Source organism: Esox lucius, chromosome 21, assembly GCF_011004845.1.
Source record: "Esox lucius isolate fEsoLuc1 chromosome 21, fEsoLuc1.pri, whole genome shotgun sequence".
Lineage (NCBI taxonomy): Eukaryota > Metazoa > Chordata > Actinopteri > Esociformes > Esocidae > Esox > Esox lucius.
In genome coordinates, this window is record NC_047589.1 from 2,224,733 (window position 1) to 2,243,853 (window position 19,121).

The 19,121-nt window shown below is 41.7% G+C and overlaps 1 protein-coding gene across 1 annotated transcript in view; it reads left to right on the top strand.

Moving 5' to 3' along the window:
- The first annotated feature begins 5,097 nt into the window (after window positions 1-5,097).
- Window positions 5,098-19,121, top strand: part of si:dkey-192l18.9 (F-box/LRR-repeat protein 7) — a 66,612-nt gene continuing 52,588 nt past the window's right edge. The window contains exons 1-2 of the mRNA XM_013139545.3: window positions 5,098-5,494; window positions 14,104-14,193. Coding sequence (XP_012994999.1) covers window positions 5,458-5,494; window positions 14,104-14,193 — 127 coding nt within the window. The 5' untranslated portion in view covers window positions 5,098-5,457. The remainder of the gene's footprint in view (window positions 5,495-14,103; window positions 14,194-19,121) is intronic.

Genomic DNA, 19,121 nt, shown 5'->3' on the forward strand with positions numbered 1-19,121 from the left:
TACAAGTAAAATATAATGCCGTCCAGTTTTACAAATATGACGGGAAGAGGAGTGCAGCCTCTGGCATGACGCGTTCATATTTAAATAGCATGGCGTGAATAGGACACCATCAAGAACAAAAAAACCAACGATGCCTGGAGTCGATATGGACAAAGAAAAATAACGTTTTCCGGCTAAACATGATGGATTCTGAGGAAGTTGTATATGGACAGATGGAGCGTGTGGTACATACGAAGAGAGAAGACAAAGATAAGTTAAGATGGCCGAGGAAAGGACAACAGTCGAAAGGCGGGAAAGGAGACAATCGAAATGGACGAAGATTAATTCGGTTTGACCACCTGGCTGACCGACAGTAGTCTCAAGATGGAGTCTCTCTTATGGGATCCTGGAATCATGGACAATACTAGGAACTGATGTGAGCTTTCATAATCATTTATTCAGAATTCTTAAATGTTTATTTCCTAAAATGTATCATACCTAACCATTAAATGAAGCTGGAGCTTATCAAGGAAACCTGATCATCTTCCTCGGTAACAGCCAATCTTATTTAGTTGAATATTACATGTAGTTTGAAAAGCCCTTTGATGGTATATCGCATGTTTTATTCGAAATAGCCTGTTTTGTTTTGTCATGCTTGAACATGTTTTAATGGGTATTCAAGAAATAACCTGTTTTGTTGTGCTTTGTCATGTGTACTTATGTAATTTTGAGTATTTTAAATGCTGAATTGAGTTTGGTTAAATAATATAGTTTCTCTTATTTATAGTTACCAATGATAACTGGGATAATACTTGTGTTTTAAAACCAACGCCTGATACTCGTTAATGGAGTTTAAATTCTAAAATGGTAAATTTACTAATGGACAAATAGGGTATTGATGTAACAGTGTTTAAGGCCTACATTGAGTTTCCTTTGGATTACTTATTGTACCTTGATTTTAGTGACATCATACATCTGTTTTCTGTCTACATTGCCATTCTTAAGAGTTTTCTTAATTTCCACCCTAATGTTGAGTTCTTGTGTAGATAATAATAAGCACATTTTTACAAACTGCAAAAATATTAGATGGGTTGGACACTAAATCTAAATCTTCGGTTAACGAAAGATGTCGGCTAAATTGAAAGGATAGTCTGAGGACCATGTCAGATTTTTTATGTGTGGGAATTTAAATATCATATACTTTAAACAAACATTTGGCCTTTTTAATGGCTCATCATTTGTGGGTGGAGCTCAGAGCTTCAGGAAGGGGGGCAGACCAACTGGGATGGCCCCTTACCAACCTTTCCCATTACATCAGAGTAGCCTATTACTAAGGATTAAATTTGAGTGTTCAGACTGGTCTCATCTGTGGTAATTTTACCAACACAAGCATATTCAGTTTTGGGATAATCAAACATTAAGTGAAAGCTAAATATATTTTCCTCTCATTAGCTTTTATGTTGAAATTTATGATTTTGAAATTTAGTATAAATGCATGATAGCCAATGTACAGACCTGTGTGATGGTACTGTGGTAAAGTCAAATTTGAGAGCTTTTTAACTATGTTGTAAAGTTTGTTAATTGGTTATATGGTTTATAATTCCTTTGCACAAGCGACTGTGTTGCTCATTGATGTCTTTGATAGTGATAGTTAACGTTTGTGTTTTTTATAGATGGTTCCTGTTGGAAACTCACTTTTCCATTATACACATACACTGACTTGTTAGGACAACCAGGCAATTTGCTGGGTCCACATCACACTGACTGCAATAACAGATATTGGAACTTTCATCACTGATACAAGACAAAGAAAACTGAATACAAGAATTAAAGGACACTTGATTGGAAACTAACTTCTTCGTAAGTTTGAAGGTTTGTTTCTTGCAAGACAGGTGGGAAACTCTGTTCGATGACAATCTCAGTATTGGACTTTGGCGTATTTTGTGATGATGCTTAAAGAACTACATTATGATGGCTATCATGGTTTGCTTGGACAGTGAATTGTATCCTATTATAGATGGTTCCTGTCAAAGGTACATGTTTTCCCTATTTTAAAGGTCTTTCACAGGTACAGCAGGATATGCATAAGTCTTTTGTATGATATTGTTGCATGGATCACGATACGGACAAGGTGGGTTTTGCTTGTTCAATGGACTTGGGGGGAAATGTTTCATCATGATGTCATGTTTTAGTCAGATTTTCTGCAGAACACCGTTAACACTGATAATAACCTGTTGATGTCAAAATGTTTCTTGAACTTTATGATCTGAGGTGGGGACGGGATTGATGACTGTCATACACTGAGTTATGTGGCGAAGTGTGGTGTGTCAATTGTCTTGTTTACATTCATTTTCATTTGAGGAACAATAAGACCTGATTGGTCAGATACTCCTTTTGTTGTTTCGTCTTAGTCATTTGTAACATAAGTGTATTGGCCTTTTCTTTCATTAGGAAGTGAATTGTACTTGTAATGTTTTATCAAACATGTAATGTTTTTCTTTAAATGTTTGATAGGGGGGAGTGTGGAATCTGCACATTAACAAATACAATACGTATGTTTCATTGGAAGTGAATGTGCTTAGATAATGAGAACAACAGAAACATCTCTGTTTAGATTATCTCTCTGTAGGTTGCGCTTGGATAACAACAAGAATGTTTACAGTGACCATCTGGCATGACACTTCTAGAAACATGATCTGTGCTCGGTAGAAACGCCCTAAATGTATAGGCTAGCTGGCAATCAACATTACAGTGAGAAGATGATGGAACATTCACTGAATGACATCTGTGCTGAAATTTCCAATAAACTTGAGCGAACTTCTCCCTCAATTTGATACAGGTTCTACATTATTTCACCACTATACGAAACCGCCGATTTCTAACACTACCATTCATTGATTGCTGAGATCACGTTGGTATCGATTCTGCCACTGTTAGAAGCAACTGTTTTCATGTTAGTTGCAGCTTTTTTATTTGATGTTTATTTACCCATCACACTTGCATGCACATGTTGCACTAGAACAGTTAAAAGACGGCTGTAGACCAGATTCTTGGTGTGAATTTCAACGCGGCACTTTGCTAAAAGGTTTCGGGCTTGGTATTTCACAACACCAAGAAAGCCAGTTGATTGGTACCACATGAGTCAATCAAGCACTAGTAAAATGCCATGAAATGTTTTCCTTCCAACTAGGGAAGAAGAGTCGAGTGGCTGACTGAACCAATATTTGTCACAAACGATATCAATTTAGTTATGCATGCACTTGTCCATGTTCTTTTACACCTAACGCAAGGTCAATTAAGTTTTTAGATATAATCAGCTTGTAATTTAATTTTCATGTCATTACCTTTTTATTATTCATAAGGAAAAGTTTTAATTGTTTCACATTATTTGTTCATTCATTTGATATTCTGGAATAAAAATGACCACAAAATGTAGTCAGCACCTCTGTGATCCAGTAGCGTGTCCAAGATTGTAGACATGGGTGGCAAAGGGGGAGCAAGAGCAAAATTAGGGGTGCTTAGAAACACAGCATTTATTGTAATATTATTGAGAAACTGACATAGCTTGTCACAAAAATATTTGAGCATTTAGCCAGGCTAGCTGCAACTTTTTACAAAAATGAAAACCGTTTCACATGAATATGAAAATTGTATCAAAATAGATATGGGTACAACTCACCTGTGTCCAACAAACAAGTCTGACGAATAATGAACAGACCTTTTGTTTGACTGACATGTCCGTACATGAGACAATCCTATGAGCATCTGTCTTAGATGCGCCATTTGCTTTCTCTAAAGGTCCGTGGTGAGATGTTTTGAGCGTGGTGGTTTAGTATTAACTTTAGATAATATTTTAATCAACGACAATGTGAGCAACAACTTTATTATTATTATTTTAAGGTCAACATTGGGGTGACAAGCTCAATGTTTTTGTCAGGGCACCCATCTGGAAACTGCTTGTATTCAAGGCCAAGCAGATAAGAATACAATACTTGGTTTAAGCAGTTCAAAAAGGAATATTGTTTAGTGAGTCACCCTATGTCCTACATTTGTTTGGGGTAAAGATGACTTCAGCTCAAAAGATGTCTTCAGCCCAGAATGTCTGCTGCTAACTGTTTCACATGGTAGGGTATCCATAATGGTATGGGCTTCCATGTCGTCGGAGTCATTGGGTACAATGATTGCGCTGCACTGTTGTATAAACGCCAGGGAATTTGAGGTTCATTTCTCAGGACCAGTTGCACCTTATGATGCAAACATAGTCCCATCATGATGTTCCAATACTCCAGGATGATAATAAACAAATTCAAGAGTGGTTTGATGAACACCAGGATGATGTCAAATGACCTGCCCAGTCACCTGACCAAAACATTGTAGAACCTTCATAGGAAGTTCTGGAGCGCAATGTGCAAAGTAGATTTCTACCTCATTCATCACTCAAAGAACTTTTCTTCCTGAATAATAGTGCAATATGCCATTACACAAGACTTATATTACCACATTCCAAGAAGGATTGGAGCTGTCCTAAAGGGAAAAGTTGACGCTAGTCCTTATTGTCGTTGATATTAATATATTGTTCACGTTGATGTTATTAACATAAACGTTATTGTTCATGTTTATGTTTACGTTATTTGGTCCAACCCCTGTAGATATGCTTCTGCAGGTCACAGATTACTTGTGGTGGAGCTTGGACATGTATCAGAAAACCAGTCAGTATCTGATGGGACCACTACATGGGGACGTTATAATTTAGAAATCTGAGGTGATGGCTGTGGATGAATGGCAGGATAATGGATCCACATGATCTCATTACAGTATATTTTCATTAATTCGAATGATTTAAAATAAAAATTGTCATTCATGAAATTCAGATGTTTGTTGTCCGCTACCCAAAACTCTGAGAAAGCGGTGGCGTTGTTGTGTGACAATTGCACATTTAGCCTTTTATTTTCCACGTAGTGCATCGGTGTATCCATACAAGTTAAACTGTAAACGGGCTCGCAATGATTTCATCGTCACTCTTACAGTAAGGTGTCTGTCTCTTTAAGTCTGGAGAAATGGAGCGCGTTTTCCCTTTAGATTGTCAAACGTAAGTCCTGGACACCTCTGAGTGCACGCGACCAGATCCACAGCTTGTATTTTAGGTGAAAAGGGATATTTTAAACATTATTAAAAAAAAATCTATCTTTTTTGGAAAAATAATGCAGCCTCGTCGTGTTGGAGTTGAACAAAGTACTTGGATAGAGCGGTTATTCGTACTTTTTTGGAAACTCTGTACCTTTTTGGAAACTCTAGCCATCGGTTTTCTTTCCCGGTTATTTCGTCAACATCTGGATTAACCATTTGACAATTCGACAATACTGCTGCATTGGTTCTTTTTATATTTCCGTAACTGATCATTTACATTGATCATGTGTGAACAGCGATCGTCTTGAATTTTTGTAATTTATTTTGCATGTATATTATGCATTCTTTAAAATGGGTGCGAACAATGGGAAACCGTATGGAAGCGAGGGTGAGTATTTGGAATTGTCATATTCAGGAAACATTCCCCCTTTATGCAAGGTGCGATTTATTTTCCACGTTCATAGTTTTGTGTCATACTGCCGGCTCCTACTGTTCCATAACTTAATTCGTTTATTTAAAGCATTTGAAACACTGTAAATGATGAATATATATATTTTTATTCGCATAGCATTCCTTTAAGAAGGAATAGTTGTAATAATACTGAAAGGTCTAGGAATATAGCAGTTACATTATTTTATGCACGTAAGTATTCAATCTAGCTACTGTGTCTAGCTAAGGTGAGTGGCTCTGGATTCTTACTATGTAGGAAATAAACATGGGTAGTTGTGGGATATTCAGTACAGGAAAATATTCTGACGCCTTCACTTTTTACTCATTCGGTTGCGTTACAACCCTGCTCTAAAATGGATTAAATAGATTTCTTCCGTGATCAATCTACACAGAGTATCTCATAATGATAAAAAAAAACGCCTTGCAAATGTATTAAAAGTATTAAAACAGAAAAATTAAATATATATATATGTATTCAGGCTCTTTGCATTCTGTTTCTATTGATAGTGCTTAACATTTTTTACAGTCCGCCTGTGGTAAATACCATTGACTGGACAATGTTTGGTGAAGGCACACCCCTGTATATACTGTATAAGGTACCACAGTGGACAGTGCATCTCAGAGCAACAACTAAGGCATTTGGTCAAAGAAACTGATCTGGGGAAGGGTACCAAAAAACAATGCAGCATTGAAGGTCCCCAAGAACTTCACTCTCAAATGGAAGAAGTTGAATAACCAACACTCTTCCTAGAGCTGGCTGCCGGTCCAAAGGGAGAAATCGGGGCAAAGTGCCTTGGTCAGGGAGGTGACCAAAAACTAAATGATAAGTCAGACAGAACTTCAGAGTTCCTGTATTGTGATAGGGAACCTTCCAGAATGACACCAATCTTTGTGGCACCCCAACATTTAGACCTTCATGGTATTGTGGCCAGACAGAAACCACTCCTTAGTAAAAGGCACATGACACCCCCATTCAGACCATGATGAACAAGATTCTCAGGTATAATGAAACCAATACTGAACACTTTGGCCTTTATGCCAAACGTCACGTCTGGAGGAAAGCAGGCGTCACTCATCACCGGCCCAGTACCATCCCTGGTACTGGAGCATGGTGGTGGTAGCATTACGGTGTGGGTGATTTTTTTCAAGGGCAACTGGCAGACTAGTCAAGATCAAGGGAATGATGACCGGTGCAAAGTACAGACAGATCCTTGATGAAAATCTGCTTCAGAGCACTTAGGACCTTGGACTGGGGCAAAGGTTCACATTCCAACAGGACAAAAAGTCTAAGCATACAGCCAAGACATTGCAGGAGTGGCTTCAGGATAAGTCTGTGAATATCCTTGTGTGGCCCAGCCAGAGGCCAGACTTGAACTTGATCAAACATCTCTAGAGAGAAGGGGTCTGAAAATGTGAAATTTATACATTTGCGAAGATTGAACATTCTGTGTAGATTGATGAGGAAATTGGTGCGTTGTGTGTAGAAAACAAAAAAGTCTGTAATGTATCAAAATTTAAGGGGTCTGAATAGTTTACAAATGCACTGTAAACCGTGGACAATGTTCATCATAGATAAAGGCCTCATTGCTGCAATTTAAATACTTAATTCCATGTTTAACCCAGACTGTTCTATATTTGCCTTACCACCCCCATGTATGTTCTAGGTATTTAAGCATTAAGGCTGGAGGGGTTAGGGTATATGGCCAGAATACGATAGGTTGCGCTTAAGCGCAACACAGAGTGCCTGGATACAGCAATTGATGGCCATATACCACTAACCACAAGGTTGAAATATTGCTGTAATCGACAATTTATTTTGCTTCATAAGTGATGTATATTTAAGATATATTTCGGAGTGGGTGTAGTATATGGGCAATACCAATTAAGGCATGTTTTAAGCATGACTCAAAATGCAGTGGGGTTTCAAATACAATGAACTTCAGCTAATCAGCTTTCAGGAATCAAATGACCCGATTCAAAATTGATATACCACTTGAGGAAATTATTTTATATGGCTCAGGTTCCCAATAGGTGTTTTAGTTAGGATGAAAGTTGATTATTCAAACTTTGGAACCGGTTGCTTCCAAAGTTTCCTGTTCCATGTTTACAGAGAATGTTGGCTCTAAATAAATGTTACATTATTAGCTTGTTTTCGGTCATTATCCATATGTAAAGTGAAGCGTCATCCAATCAACTTTGCTGAATTTTCTTCTGTCACATCATCAATAAACACTAGTGACCCAGTGGCAATGGAAGCCATGCATGCCCATTCCATCACACTGCTTTTACCATATAGATGATGTGGTGTGCTTCGGGTCATGAGCCATTCCAAGCGTTCTCCATACTTTTTACTTCCCATCATTCTGGTACAGGTTGATCTTAGTTTCATCTGTCCAAAGAATGCTGTTCCAGAACTGGGCTGACTTTTTTAGATGTTTTTTGTCAAAGTCTAATCTGGCCTTTCTATTCTTGACACTTATGAATGGTTTGGACCTTGTGGTGAACCCTCTGTATTTGCTCACATGAAGCCTTCTCTATATGGTAGAATTGGATAATGATATGCCTGTATCCTGGAGAGTGCTCTTCACTTCGCTGGTTTTTCTTTACCATGGAAAGGATCCTACGATTATCAACCACTGTTGTCTTCCATGGAGATCCAGGCCTTTTTGTGCTGCAGAGCTCACCAGTGCGTTCTTATTTTCTCATAATATACAAACTGTTGATTAGGCCAATCCTAATGTTCCTGCTATCTCTCTGATGGATAAAAAAAATGTTGCAGCTATGTTTGGCCTGTTTCACTTTGACCGCACGTTGTGGGTTCACAGCAACAGCTTCCAAATGCAAATTTCACACCTGGAATCAACTCCAGACCTTTTACCTCCTTAATAACAAAGGAATTGCACACACCTGTCCATTAAACAGCTTTTGAGTCAATTGTCCAATTACTTTTGGTCCCTTGAAAAAGCAGGGGCTACATATTAATGAGCTGTAATTCTTGAACCCTTCCTCCAATTCCGGACCTAACTGTATTCAGTCAATCACTCAAATGTAGTTTATGAAGCCTGTTTTACGTCAGCAGTTGTCATAAAGTGCATATACAAATACCCAGCCTAAACCTCCAAAGAGCAAGCAACAACAAGGAATAAATGCAAAGTGGGTTAAGGTTGGAATCTAGGAAGAAACCTATAGAGGAACCGGACTCTGAGGGATGGCCAGTCCTACAATATTTTGCATGTTCGTATGACCAGCAGATCATTCAATACAGATGGGTTATGTCCAGTCATTAGGCAGTATTCAGACCAGCTACATAACCTGGTGGACAGGGATGACCAGGTGGGTTGTGTTCAGTGACAGCAGGAATGATCTACCAGAAACAGATATGCAGCATAACCAGGAGGACTTCAAAATGGGACAGCTAGGAGTCGTTGGGCCAGGTAGTCCTGTGGTGTAGTCCAGTAACTCAGTTCATCCTAATATTCAACAAGACACCAATAAACAAGGTGGCATTCCTTGGACGCAAAAGGATATCTCAGCATATTTTTCAGACCCTTGTCCTAGTCACATAAAGTAATTTAACGTGAAAAAACATGGGACTGAGACAGACTGACCTTGTTAATGTGATTGCTTTTTATAGAAATTTTTTTTTATGCATCGCAATGGAACAAGTAAAACATTTCAAATATATCATTAAAAACATACATGAATGAGCAGGACAGATTACTCTGTGATTTGAGAAGAGTGCTCTTTCCTCCCTCTTTAGCCTATTTATGCATGATCTGATGGGCCATGGCATTGGGTACACTGGGTTAGTTAAGTATAACCCACTCACAATCCAATGGATCACAGCTTCCAGCCAATTAGCATCCAGGACCAAAACTACCCAGTTTAAATGCTGTATATTGCTACAATCTTGGTGAGGTTAAGTAACTCAGACCTCAACACTTATAGATTTAAAAAGAAAAACTCTCTAAAATCTTTGCCCAAAATAAGAACATGTTTGGGGTATTTTGATGTTTGTATGTAAACATACACATTTGTAATAACATTGCTCAACTTTTTGACCAACTGGTATATTTATTAGATTCTAGCTCTATCTGCAAGGTTCTGATCTTCTTTTTTTGTGAAATGACGACTAGAAAGAATGTTTGGTGACCCTGAATGAAATCTGTAGTCACTCTCAAAAATCTTGTAGGATGATTGTGTTCCCAAGACTCTTTACCCTCAGAATATGTAATAGGTAAATTCTTTCAAACATTTGGGATTTTTCAGTACTTTTGACTCAAACACTGGATTCCATGAACTCTACTTGTATTGGTGGATTCTGAAGAGCATGACAGGAAATCTCCACAAACACACACAAACCTATTTCTAATAGAATGGGAATTCCCGCTGTCTCACGAGCAACAGAGTCCACATCCAGTAGTGTTATACTTGTGAAAATATATACTTTTTTGTCATGGTTGATTTTGGGGAGTGGATGAGCTTAAACACTTCTAGGGTGACTTAGGATTCATAACTGTTCATTTTACATTACAGAAGATAACTTGCAACAACACTAACATGGTACCCAAGGGCTGTAGACTGTAGAACAAAATAATGAATGCAGCTGTAATGAAAACCTGCAAAGACGTTTAGCTGTAAAGCATTAATACTAAGGTTACCAAACAGCAGTGTATTTTTGTCCTTTTACACTTCTGATTTAAAGTATCCACCACAACGAATCACACTTTAGCAACTAACACTGAGTAAAAGCTTCCAACGTGATATTAGCACAAGACAGGAAGGGAGCGTTTTGAAAGTTGTTTTCCAGAAATTTCAACAATAATTTCTTGGGTGCCTATCACAGGACTATTTCCTCTGAATGTGTCAATGGTATACTGAAATTTCCCTCCACGGACAGAAATCATGAGACCGGCACAATGTGTAGAACTCACATCTGTTTCTGTGAGAAAAAAAACTCCATTAATATCAGCAAAGCCAAGGAAAGGAGGGGTAGCCTGCAGGAAAAATAAACAAGAGTTTAACATCTGTTTGGTTCTGTAGTCTACGCCTGATGTGACTCACTTTATTGGACTATAGCAGAAACTATAGCAGATGTCCTGTCCCTATGACGTCACTGCAACATGTTGTTGGTATCATACTGCATTTTGCAGGCGAGTCCCTTATGAATTGTGGGAGTGGAGGGGGGTCTATAATAGACATTATGGATGAGGTGTTAGGACGTTTTGGCCTCTTTCAACATCCACGTTATTAAAGATATCTCCAGCTTGATTTAGCAGTAGCTGTCTTTCAGTCATACTTTTCTCTCACAGTATTCCTACATGTTTACCACATTTCCCTGGTATTGTCTAGGCAGTGCACAAGAGTAGTCTTGATGTGTGTGTTAGTATGTGTACATAGGCGTGTTGTGTGGTGAGACTGTTTGGGAAGACCTAGGAGGCTCTCATGCTGGGTAAAGGCCTGAGCCCTCTTCAACTCAGCAAAGCCACAAAGCTGCATTTATGATCTGACAGATGAATAAAGTTCAATGAACAACCACTCCACCAACTGCCTTCACCCTAAGAGATCAACAGATTTTCATGAGAAGAAAACAGTTAAAAACCAAATAAGCACATATATCCTAGGTAAATTGCAAGAGTGCTGACCTTACAGCTTGTGGTTCTACATTTGGAATTAGTGATGTGAAATAAAAGCTATACAGTTACATATAAGGAATGTATTGTTGACACTGTATCTTCGTTTTTACCATATTGCAATATTATTTTTGTGCTCGTAGACTGTACCTGAACCAAGCTCTAGTATATTTCCGTTGCTTGTTCTCAATCATCTTATTAAATACAGAAATGATGAGGAATAAAACCAGAGTATCTAATCCCAATACACAGGCCTATGGAATTTAAAATATATATATCATATCAGCGGTTAAATATTGTCCTAACATTGTATTGTAATAGCATTTGAGGTCCTTGGCAAATCCCAGCCCTTTACAGAAAACTGGGTAAAGGATGTAACGCTACTTGCTTAGTGAATATCACTTTCTTGGCACAAACTGTACCTGGGTCAAATCTGGGATCTCTGCTTCATAAACATTTGAGTAGAACTAATGTGGAAACTTTTGGGCTGGGTCTGTAAAATGTTGTTTATATATGCGTAAAATATACTGTAAGTAGAATCAATATCATAGCTCAATTAGCAATTAAATTCCAGGTTTGAATGCAATTGGTTTTGTTGATGTGTGGCACAAATCGGCAAATACATGACGTAGTACACCATTTTCCGAGACCATATTGGCATGACAGTGACAATTTTGCAACCATTTGCCAAAATTCCCAAACCGCATCTTTAAAACTGTGGAGCAGGTCAAGTTTCACATACAGTGGGGAGAACAAGTATTTGATACACTGCCGATTTTGCAGGTTTTCCTACTTACAAAGCATGTAGAGGTGCCCCCGTTCAGGAATTCTGATACCATGATGATGATGAGCATTTGTTGGCCCCGGGAGGCATGATGATGATGAGCTGCTACAACTCACACCCCTCAGAGACGACCCATTATCTACAGTGGGGAGAACAAGTATTTGATACACTGCCGATTTTGCAGGTTTTCCTACTTACAAAGCATGTAGAGGTCTGTAATTTTTATCATAGGTACATTTCGACTGTGAGAGACGGAATCTAAAACAAAAATCCAGGAAATCACATAGTATAATTTTCAAATAATTAATTTGACTTTTATTGCATGAAATAAGTATTTGATCACCTACCAACCAGTAAGAATTCAGGCTCACAGACCTGTTAGTTTTTCTTTAAGAAGCCCTCCTGTTCTCCACTCCTGTATTTCTTTAAGAAGCCCTCCTGTACTCCATTACCTGCATTAACTGCACCTGTTTGATCTCGTTACCTGTATAAAAGACACCTGTCCACACACCCAATCAAACAGACTCCAACCTCTCCACAATGGCCAAGACCAAAGAGCTGTATAAGGACATCAGGGATAAAATTGTAGACTTGCACAAGGCTGGGATGGGCTACAGGACAATAGGCAAGCAGCTTGGTAAGAAAGCAACAACTGTTGGCGCAATTATTAGAAAATGGAGGAAGTTCAAGTTGACGGTCAGTCTCCCTCGATCTGGGGCTCCATGCAAGATCTCACCTCGTGGGGCATCAATGATCATGTGGAAGGGTAGGGATCAGCCCAGAACTACACGGCAGGATCTGGTCAATGACCTGAAGAGAGCTGGGACCACAGTCTCAAAGAAAACCATTAGTAACACACTACGCCGTCATGGATTAAAATCCTGCAGGTCCCCCTGCTCAAGCCAGCACATGTCCAGGCCCGTCCGAAGTTTGCCAATGACCATCCGGATGATCCAGAAGAGGAATGGGAGAACGACATGTGGTCTGATGAGACAAAAATAGAGCTTTTTTGTCTAAACTCCACTCGCCGTGTTTGGAGGAAGTAGAAGGATGAATACAACCCCAAGAACACCATCCCAACAGTGAAGCATGGAGGTGGAACCATCATTCTTTGGGGATGCTTTTCTGCAAAGGGGACAGGACGACTGCACTGTATTGAGGGGAGGATGGATGGGGCCATGTATTGCGAGATCTTGGCCAACAACCTCCTTCCCTCAGTAAGAGCATTGAAGATGGGTCGTGGCTGGGTCTTCCAGCATGACAACAACCCAAAACACACAGCCAGGGTAATTAAGGAGTGGCTCCGTAAGAAGCACCTCAAGGTCCTGGAGTGGCCTAGCCAGTCTCCAGACCTTAACCCATTAGAAAATCTTTGGAGGGAGCTGAAAGTCCGTATTGCCCAGCGACAGCACCGAAACCTGAAGGATCTGGAGATGGTCTGTATGGAGGAGTGGGCCAAAATCCCTGCTGCAGTGTCTGCAAACCTGGTCAAGAACTACAGGAAACGTATGATCTCTGTAATTGCAAACAAAGGTTTCTGTACCAAATATTATGTTCTGCATTTCTGATGTATCAAATACTTATGTCATGCAATAAAATGCAAATTAATTACAAAAAAATCATACAATGTGATTTTCTGGATTTTTGTTTTAGATTCTGTCACTCACACATTCTACATGCTTTATAAGTGGGAAAACCAGCAAAATCGGCATTGTATCAAATACTTGTTTTCCCCACTGTATCATCTCATGCTACAGTTTGGACTGCACTATAGAATTGGTACTGTCTGTATGGCCCAAGCAGAATTGAAGTGTGGAGGACACATGGAGTTGATGATGATGCTCTATTACTTGTTTTGAAAGGACAGTCTATTCCCTTTTGGCTTAACATTTTTTCGTAAGTAGGAATTGAAGGGTAATTGGCGGAAATGTTATTACAATTCTACGTAAAAAAGGGAACATTAATAAACACATTTTTGAGCATATCTCAAACTAAAGGAGGTAGATGTAGGAAGATGTAGAAAGGACAGGAGACACTGCTTGAAGATGTCTCACCCTATCAATTTTGAATAGTCACACTTTTATGCAAACATTTATGTATGTATTCTCAGACTGTTTTCCTTTTTAACAGGTAAAGGTAGCTCCAGCATTTCCTCTGAAATTAGTTCGAGTACAGATCACACACCAACTAAAGCTTCAAAAAATGTGTCTACCACCGAAGGTAAGGCATCTGGTTCTCATTTGTGAAGAAAAATAGTCCCTTCCCCCGTCTCTCTGTTATACTGCCTATTTTTGGACAAACCTTGTGTGTTCCTAGGATCACCCTAAATTGAAAACAAACTCACGGCTCTCATCAGAACCAAGGAGCCAAAGGGTTTCTTGTGTTTTGTTTCAAAACTCTGACCCCCAAGAATGCTTGTCCAAACTGTGGTAATATCAGGGCCTGAGTGTTGCCAGTGAGCATGCTCTTTTGTGTTTGTGTGCGTGTGTGTATATGTATGTGTGTGTGTGAATAAGATGTAGAGAGGGAGAGTTAGAGAAGGCTGACGGGAAATGCTGAAGAGGACTTGCTGTGCTGTTCATGAACATGTGTGGTGTATTACATTATCTTGCAATAACATGAATAGCTTCAAAAATGTTCTGCTATTTGTTTTGTCTGGTGTACATGGCCATTTAACCATTGCATTAGTTTGTATCATCAGTGTAGTGGTTAGCTCTATGCCTCTCCCGAATAGACCCTCTCCTTCCAGGCATTGTTCCATTATCGCTCTCCTTCTACCTCCTCCAACCCCTGTTCCCATAGAATATGGCCAGGCAATGTGCCAACCTGGCAGCATCTAGGGCTTGCTCTTGATTGTGCTAGTGTGTTTGTAACTCTTGTTGATTAAGTCCAATCTTAAACATCTCCCTTATAGTATGACAGTTGCATATATCCAATGCTTCTCCAATACAAAATGTGTTACTGATGTCTTTCCTGAGTGTATGTCAATCATATATTTGACAATTCATGAATCATTTGTTTGACAGTCAATAAAAAACTTACGGACTGATGGAATTTTTGGGAAATGTCCCTATGTCTTTTAAAGTCCTTTGTGTTTCACATTACTTTACTTTTGAGCCTCAATCTTCTTAATCCCACCACAGAAAAAGGTTAGGAAGTTCATTTAAAACTCATATTTAGACACGCACACATGTAGACACCAATCTTGTTATATTTGCTTTGAAAGAGAGCAATGAAATATTCTGGTGGGGCTCAGCTGCCCACAAGAAAATAAACACATGGTCTACCCAGTACTTCAAACTGTGTTGCTGAGAGAGGATAATAAAATAGAATAGAAAGAAGAATGCTTTGCTGTGAGACTTCATAATATAGCAGATGCTATTTTAGTTTCATATAAAAATGTCCAAGTATTGGAGTGATGTCTCAATTTGAATGACCGTTTCAGTGGCTGAATCAAGTCTACTGCACATGATGGCAATTTCATACATTTTGTTTTAAAGCCTGATGTTTAAGGTGGTGGCCGAATGGTGTTGCGATCTTAGGCATGGAATCACAGTGCAGTGTTTTGATTGTGACCTGGGATTGTATATACTGACTTAGCCTGAGAGGGCACGGAATGTCCCTCGCAAAGGCTGGTGGGAGTTATTTTTGACAGGGTTGCCTTGACACTTTGTGCTCTAGTGACTACTTGCGACGAGTAAGAAGCATAATGGCTTAGTGGCCTTGAGTGATCTTCGGCACTAGACCAGGCCATAATTGGACACCACAGAATAGAGGGGAAATTGTCTTTTAACACCTTGTAAAGCATGGTGGAGGCAATGTGAGGGACTGGGGGTGCTTTGGTGTTGGTAAAGTGGGAAATCTGTACAGGGTTAATGGGATCTTGAAGAAAGAAGGCTATCACTCCAATTTGTAATGCCATGCCATACCCTCTGGACTCATACAACAGGACAATGACCCGAAGCACAGCTCCATACTATGCAATAACTATTCAGGGAAGAAGCTGGTATTCTGTTTATAATGGAGTGGCCAGCACAGTCACTGGATCTCAAACCTTTTGAGCTGTTGTGGGAGCAGTCTGACCATATGGTACATAAGAAGTGCCCACCAAGACAATCCAGCTTGTGGGAGGTGCATGGGGTAAAATATTTTCTGATTACCTCAGCAAATGGACAACTAGAATGCCAAACATCTACAAGGCTATAATTGCTGCAAACAAGAGGATTTTTTGATGAAGTTTAAAAGACAGAATAATTTTTTCAATTATAAATCAGGTTTTCCAAACTCATTTGATATATGTTTTCATGAAAAACAAGGGAATTTGTAAGAGACTCTGTTGCATCCAATAACAGCTGTGAGTCTGCGACCTATTGACATCACCAAACACTTGGTATCATAATTTAAGATGCTTTAGCAATCATTTCATTTTTTGAGCTGTTGCTTTGTTTTTAGGGGGGTTTCTGACTTCTCTTCAGCAAGTGAAATGCATCCATCCATCTCCATCTTCTTCCGCTTATCCGGGGCCTCTCCATGAACTGCCTCCTTAACGTGGTGGAGGGGTTTGAGTACCCGAGTGACCCTAGGAGCTATGTTGTCTGGGGCTATATGCCCCTGGTAGGGTCTCCCAAGGCAAACAGGTCCTGGGCGACGGGTCAGACTAAGAGGGGTTCAAAAACCCTTTAATGATGGAAAACATTTTGAGGGCCGTGAAATCGCCCGGCTGCGCCGATATGGCGCAGCCGGGGCCCCACCCTGGAGCCAGGCCCGGGGTTGGGGCTCGTATGCGAGCGCCTGGTGGCCGGGCCTTTCCCCACGGGGTCCGGCCGGGCTCAGCCCGAAGGAGCGACGTGGGGCCGTGGGACCATAAGGGGTCGGTGCGTAGAGGATTGGGCGGCACTCGAAGGCGGGGGCCTCGACAACCCGATCCCTGTACACGGAAACTAGTTCTAGGGACGTGGAACGTCACCTCGCTGGTGGGGAAGGAGCCTGAGATTGCGCGTGAGGTTGAGAGGTTCCAACTAGAGATAGTCGGGATCACCTCTATGCACGGCTTGGGCTCTGGGACCACACTCCTTGAGAGAGGATGGACTCTTCACCACTCTGGAGTTGCCCATGGTGAGAGGCGGTTTCCCTGCGCCTACGGGTCGGGGCTAGGTCTCTCACTGTTGTTTGTGCCTACGGGCCGAACGGCAGTGCAGAGTACCCGACCTTCTTGGAGTCTCTGGGAGGGGTGCTGGAAAGTGCCCCCGACTGAGGACTTCTACTGGGGGACTTCAACGCCCACGTGGGCAACGACAGGGACACTTGGTGGGCCGTGATTGGGAGGAACGGCCCCCCTGATCTGAACCCGAGCGGTGTTCAGTTATTGGACTTCTGTGCTAGTCACAGTTTGTCCATAACAAACACCATGTTCAAGCATAAGGGTGTCCATCAGTGCACGTGGCACCAGGACACCCTGGGCCGCAGGTCGATGATCGACTTTGTTGTCGTTTCATCTGACCTGCGGCCGTATGTCTTGGACACTCGGGTGAAGAGAGGGGCGGAGCTGTCAACTGATCACCACCTGGTGGTGAGTTGGATCCGATGGCGGGGAGGAAGCTGGACAGACTCGGCAGACCTAAGCAACTGTAAGGTTCTGCTGGGAACTTCAGGCCGAGTCTCCTGTCAGAGAGATCTTTAACTCTCCCCTTCCGGCAGAGCTTCGACTGGATCCTGAGGGAGGCTGGAGATATTGAGTCCGGGTGGACCATGTTCTCCACCTCCATTGTCGGAGCGGCCGCTCGGAGCTGTGGCCGTAAGGTCTCCGGTGCCTGTTGAGGCGGCAATCCCAAGCGGACTGCAGCCCGGGTGGTTATAGAGGCAAAAACACGGGCCTGGGAGGAGTTCGGTGAGGCCATGGAGAAGGACTATCGGCTGGCCTCGAAGAGATTCTGGCAAACCGTCCGGCGCCTCAGGAGAGGGAAACAGTGCCCTACCAACGCTGTTTACAGTGGAGGTGGGCAGCTGTTGACCTCAACTGGGGATCTCGTCAGGTGGTGGAAGGAGTACTTCAAGGATCTCCTCAATCCCGCTGTCACGTCTTCCATTGAGGAAGCAGAGGCTGAGGGCTCAGAGGTGGACTCGTCCATCACCCGGGCTGAAGTCACTGAGGTAGTCAAGAAACTTCTCGGTGGCAAGGCACCGGGGGTGGATGAGATCCGCCCTGAGTACCTCAAGGCTCTGGATGTTGTGGGGCTGTCTTGGTTGACACGCCTCTGCAGCATCGCGTGGCGGTCGGGGACAGTGCCTCTGGGATGGCAGACCGGGGTGGTGGTCCCTGTTTTTAAGAAGGGGGACCGGAGGGTGTGTTCCAACTACAGGGGGATCACACTTCTCAGCCTCCCTGGGAAAGTCTATGCCAGGGTACTGGAGAGGAGAACATGGCTGATAGTAGAACCTCGGATTCAGGAGGAACAGTGTGGTTTTGGAACACTGGACCAGCTCTATACCCTCTACAGGGTGCTGGAGGGTTCATGGGAGTTTGCCCAACCAATCCACATGTGTTTTGTGGATTTGGAGAAGGCATTCGACTGTGTCCCTCGCGGCATCCTGTGGAGGGTGCTTCGGGAGTATGGGGTCATGGGTCCTTTACTAAGGGCTGTCAGGTCCAAGCAGGAGCTTGGTCCGCATTGCCGGCAGTAAGTCAGACTTGTTCCCAGTGCATGTTGGACTCCGGCAGGGCTGCCCTTTGTCGCCGGTTCTGTTCTTAATTTTTATGGACAGAATTTCTAGGCGCAGCCAGGGGCCGGAGTGTGTCAGGTTTGGGGACCACATGATTTCGTCTCTGCTCTTTGTGGATGATGTTGTCGTGTTGGCCACTTCAAACCAGGACCTTCAGCATGCACTGTGATGGTTTGCAGCCGAGTGTGAAGCGGTTGGGAGGAAAATCTGTACCTCCAAATCCGAGGCCATGGTCCTCAGTCGGAAAAGGGTGGCTTGCCCACTTCAGGTTGGTAGAGAGTTCCTGCCTCAAGTGGAGGAGTTTAAGTATCTAGGGGTCTTGTTCATGAGTGAGGGAAGGATGGAATGGGAGATTGACAGACGGATTGGTGCAGCTTCTGCAGTAATGCGGTCGATGTATCGGTCTGTCGTGGTGAAGAAAGAGCTGA